The following is a 5,393-nucleotide window of genomic DNA, read 5'->3' on the forward strand; positions in this document are numbered from 1 at the left end:
CTCTGATTGGCTGGTGGGTGTGGCTTGGGGGGTAGCGAAGGTATGGTCAATTTGCATGTTTCTCTTTTATTAGATTAGATAGAAATGTTAAGAAACAGTTGAGTGGGTTAGAAGGATTTCCCTCTTCACCCAGTCAATCAATTATATGAAGCCAATGAGGGTATAAAGGTCTAAAATCATGTGTGTCTTTAAAGAGGAGTTTAGCAGTTCTTGTTTCTCACATATCAGCACAGGTCCATAGGGTTTGTTTTCTCTTAATACGTATATAAATCTCAGCATGATCAGCAGATTGATTCATTTGTTGGGAACCATTGAGGAAGTTTTAATTTGGAAATAGTTGGACACCTGTAGGCGGTGCTTGAATAACAAGGCAAGGAGACGTGTTGTTGTTTCTGCACAGAAGGGGACCCACTTCCATTTACTAATTGCTCTTCACATAACCACGGGAGCTCATGCTCCACACACATCAACACTTAACATCTGCCTTTTCCTTGTGTACAATGAAAGGAAATGCAGAAATGCATTTGTGGGCATTACTGGCAAAGATCGATTTGTGAAATAATTGAAACCTTGATTTTCTGTCATTAGCTGGAGGCTTATGAAATGCATTCCAGATGTTTCTTCTTATTTTAATAGCTCTGTGTCATAAGGTTTAAATTCAAATTTATAAAGTGTCAAAGGGAAAATACTTCAATATGCAAGTTTCGTGGAAATGGCACAAACTCGAATTCCCCAGTCACCCTGCAACATTCATTTGTAGGCCCTCAGTTTGTTTCCCATAGTAAGTCTCAGAGGTCTTGGATTATGTCCCGGAGTCAACATTAAATAAGGAAGCCACCTTTTTTCTACCTCACTACTCTTGAACATTAAATAAGGTTTGGGCTAAAGTAGGGGTGTTGGATTAATCTTTCCCTATAACTTTGATTTCCCAGGGAACGAGCATTGAATACGACCCAGCCTGGGTCCCTTCAGCTCACCGTGGGGAACCTGAAGCCAGAAGCCATGTACACCTTCCGCGTGGTGGCCTACAATGAGTGGGGTCCGGGGGAGAGTTCGCAACCCATCAAAGTGGCCACTCAGCCTGAGTGTGAGTATGAAAGGGAAGGGTGGCATTTAGAAAGTGTTTATCTTCTCCAGCCATATCCTTGAATACTTTCTTAGAAATTTCTTGAGAAAATGGAAGGAAGATGTTTGAAGCAATGTATTTAACTCAAGGATTTTTAAAGGTATGATCACTGTTAACAAAATGGCCTCCCCACTTGAGCCATGTCTCCTTACTGGCAAATTAACAACTACAAAAGCCTAATCCTTCCATATAGTCTATGTATTTACTTCTACGTGAGTGAGTGACTTACCCTACCTGTCAGTACTTCATAGTCAACATGGGCTTTCAGCCTCCTCCACTGATTTTTTCAGATTTCCCAAGCAGTCTATGTATTTACTTCCTACGTGAGTGAGTGACTTACCCTACCTGCCAGTACTTCATAGTCAACATGGGGTTTCAGCCTCCTCCACTGATTTTTTCAGATTTCCCAAGTTTGTCTATGAGAATGGAGCATCAAAGGTAAAATAACCATGGCATAGGACTTCTAAATGCAGGGACTTGGTACAGAATTTAAACATGCACCCAATGCCCTCAAGAAGCTCCCAAGAGGGAACTGAGACCAAGAAATATATAGAGACGATCCCTATTGTGCAATTGCACTGTCTGCGAACAAACCACTCCACTGAGCTGCGTGATCACAGAGTGAAACAGCTCAGTGTTCTTTGGCCAACTTATCATGCAGTGATCTCTACCTTTGTGAAGGAACAGCCCCCAAGCTATACCTTTGAAAAATACTTCTGATCTTACAAAATGTTGATCTCTACTAAATTTCTAATGTCATTTTGAAAAGATTGATGACTGATGAGCAGTTCGCCAGCCTTATTTTATTTAAAACTTAAAATGTTGAAGAAGAGAGAGCAGGTGCGCTCAGATATATCGTCTGGGTGCTGGTCTCATGGTCTACATTTGGCAGCATCTCCATTCTTTCTTCCACTTGGTGACTGCTACAAAGACAAGATGATAACAAGTTGGGGGGTGAGAGAGGGGTGGGCCAGCAGCACAAGTCTTAGAAATATTTGCCTCACAGAAATAAAACCTCAGGTAGCATCTTTAAAGCCATAATGATGTAAGGTTGCAGACAATCTTTAGGGAATGCAGAGTTGCAGGCAGAACTCTTTTAAGTAATTTGCAGGACTGAGCAGCTTCAGCAAGACATGAAATCACATTCCAGGCATGACCCCCCTGAGCTCAGGTCCTCGTGAAATTTCTCCGGTCAGGTACCCATAAAGTGGGTCCCTCTCCCAGGTTTCTGTTCCTAAGAATGCTTTGTTCTGTTGGCTGTTTGGATTTAAATCACTAGGTAATGTCAATGTCCACTTCACGGTGTCTCTGGTAACATACTGTTTGTGTCATCAATTTCTTTATTGACTTACTCTTCATAAATCATATACTATATGGAATCGTTAAGTTTTATAAATATTTGCTCTTTTTAATCTATAAAGTTAAATAAAAAGAATTAGGTCAAAATATCCATTTTCAAAAATGGTATATGCCATGTTGTCTACAGAGAGACTGTTTAAAAACCCATCAAAAATTCTCTAAAGAAAAATTGTGTCTAGTTTTCTAGTGGTAGAACTTAAAAGCATGTTCATTTCAAAAGACCCAGTTTCTCTGAATTCTTTACTTCCTAAGCCATAATGGTATGCCTAGAATGGTTTTAGTACACTTTTTAGGGCTGACTGGCCACGATTACATTTCTGATAAAAATCCTAGGTAGTCAGCCTCGCTTTCTAATACTGAGCAACATTATTTTTTCCTCTGTAAGTACCAGTTTCTAAGTATCCAGTTTAGGAAATCAGTTAACAGTGGTGTGTTGTTGTTGTTTATTTAAACTCACTTTTTATGCCAAATTTCCACGACAAAGGACAAGAAAGTATTTTCTGTTTTGGCAGTGACTAATTTTAATGCTTTATTTCATTAAAAAAAATTTACTCAGGATATAATATTTTTCTGCCATTTTTTGTATTCTTAATTTAAAAAAATCAGTCTGTGATTATTTGTATCACATTTAGCTTTATAAAAGACAATGACATACATCATTATAATTACATTAATGAACATCTAGTATGTTCCTAATACAGTTCCATGCTGTCTGAGGCACATTAAAACACACACACACATATGTATGTAATGAAGCAACAGCACTAATGGATATCAGCAGCTTCTTGGGGAAGCAAATATTCTAAATATGTAACAAAACAACTAAAGTAAGGAATCTTGTAAGAAGTTGTTAAATGAAATATTACCAACTGAGGCATAGGATAGCTGTGGGCCCATTACCTGTGATGGCTGAGGCATAGTATCTAATTCCTTTTTTACGCCTAAATCACATCATGCCCACCTCCTCTAATAATCACTTTATTACAGCTGCCGCACTCATGGTATATCATCCAGGCACAAAATAGAAACTCCATGCCTGGCTGAATAAAATACGGGGCTCATTGGTAGTGTGGTCTTATGTAAGTTATCTTTCCTCCAGAAAATGAAAAATGGAGCATCCTGCTTTAGAAGCATGAAGGAGCCTTGAATTTTTTTCATTAAGGACAGTGATCATGGCCTTAGAATGCTCACTATATTTTGGCCTTTCACCCCAGCATCGTGTTATTAAATCATCTCTGTCCATACCACTCTGGATGGAGTAAGAATTCTTTCCTTTACAGCCATTGTTCATTTGCATGGTGACCTGATTCTACTTCAGTGAGAATTGCCATTGGAAAATTCTTCTCTTGCTGAGTAAACAGGTAGATAGGAACAATTCTGCCAAAACAGCACGTTAGAATATCCTTTACACCTTCAAACAATTAGCCAGCTCCTTCAATTCATGTTGAGTAAGAGTACTGTGCAGCTCTCTTGCTGTCTTATTACAGACGTTAGGATAAATAAATTATGTGGTCATGATTAATAGGTATTGCATGTGTATTTTATCTTCTATTGTTAACACAAAGTGCCATTTTGGTGATTTAAAAATATTTCCAGCATAAGGAACACTTCATTTTCTCCAAGCCTGCTCAATCCTGCACCCATTGCTGATGGGGATGGAACATTCTAGAGACCCAGTGTTCATTTCCTATTGGCCCCTCCCTTCTCCTCTCCTCCTTTTTTCTTCTCCTCCTTCTGCCTCTCCCTCTCCCTCCTTCTTTCTCTATATTCCCCTCCCTCCTCTCTCTAGAACTCTCTCAACTTCTTTCTGTGTTTTTATAAGAAGTGCAAAGGCTGATTTTGTTATTTAACAAGAATAACAGAATTTAGAGGCAAGAGGAATGGGGGCACATTTCCATCATTATTTCTCTCCCTGACAAAATGATCTTATCTTTTGAAAATGGCTCTCGTCTGGGTATGCATTTGGTAGCTCCTTTTATCACTGTTTTCCCCAATATGATGTGGTAATTCTACACTAAAATTGCATAGCTTTTATACAAATTGAATTCAAGTTTTCCATATTATTTGAAAGTATCAACTCTATTATGAAAACCATATTCTCAATAAATAAATACTGATGGAAAATATGTCTGAAATACAAATCAGCCAGTGACTCTTTCCAAAAGCGCATACATTTTGTAATAATCATTTAAAGAGATCAACAGCCCAAGACCCAGTTTATGAAATAATCACCCAGAATAGAACGGCTTGATTTATAGAAAGGTTTGTGTCCCCTGATTCTATCTTCCTTTTGCTAAACCCTTGCTCCCTCCCCTGCCTTTATGGCATATAATTTCTCCAGTGTATTATCAGCAGGATTTAAGTCCCCTGCCTGCTTAAGACTTGTCTAATCTTTTCATACCACATGTGGAGAATTTTTGAATTATTATGCGGGGTCCTTTAAGATGCTGTTACGGCAGTGTTATCACGAACGATGTAAAAATGGGCCACATGCTGACTGGAGGCTTGAGTTAGAATGGGAAGCCTATTTGCTCGGCCACAACCCAATTATCCACAAAACCTTTTTATATTTCTGAGTTGTAAGTAATATTCTTAGTCCATTCTGTTCTTTACACTGAAAAGATATGTGAAAGCCACCCCCCTAAGTCAAATGGCTTTAGAGTACATTAGCTAGAGGAATGGACATGTTTACTTTGCTCCTCTTGCCTTGGATTATTTTTTTCCCCAATTCTAACAGGGCTCTATGGTGATTACGGAGAGAAGTAAGACATCTTTGAATATTACGACTCCAAAATGTACTACTTGTATTTTAAGGCAAGTTGCTTAATCCTTGAGGCCCCAGTTTTCTCAACTTCATATTGGAGATGTTATTTTCTCCTCCTCTCCTTCCTCCTCCCCCTCCTCCTCC

At 38.8% G+C, this 5,393-nt stretch overlaps 1 protein-coding gene across 1 annotated transcript in view; it reads left to right on the forward strand.

The window, feature by feature from the left end:
- The window catches only part of DCC (DCC netrin 1 receptor), a 980,448-nt gene that overhangs the window by 716,617 nt on the left and 258,438 nt on the right, over positions 1-5,393 (forward strand). Inside the window, exon 10 of the mRNA XM_014538876.1 lies at positions 933-1,087. Coding sequence (XP_014394362.1) covers positions 933-1,087 — 155 coding nt within the window. The remainder of the gene's footprint in view (positions 1-932; positions 1,088-5,393) is intronic.

This window comes from Myotis brandtii, unplaced genomic scaffold (assembly GCF_000412655.1).
Source record: "Myotis brandtii unplaced genomic scaffold, ASM41265v1 scaffold200, whole genome shotgun sequence".
Lineage (NCBI taxonomy): Eukaryota > Metazoa > Chordata > Mammalia > Chiroptera > Vespertilionidae > Myotis > Myotis brandtii.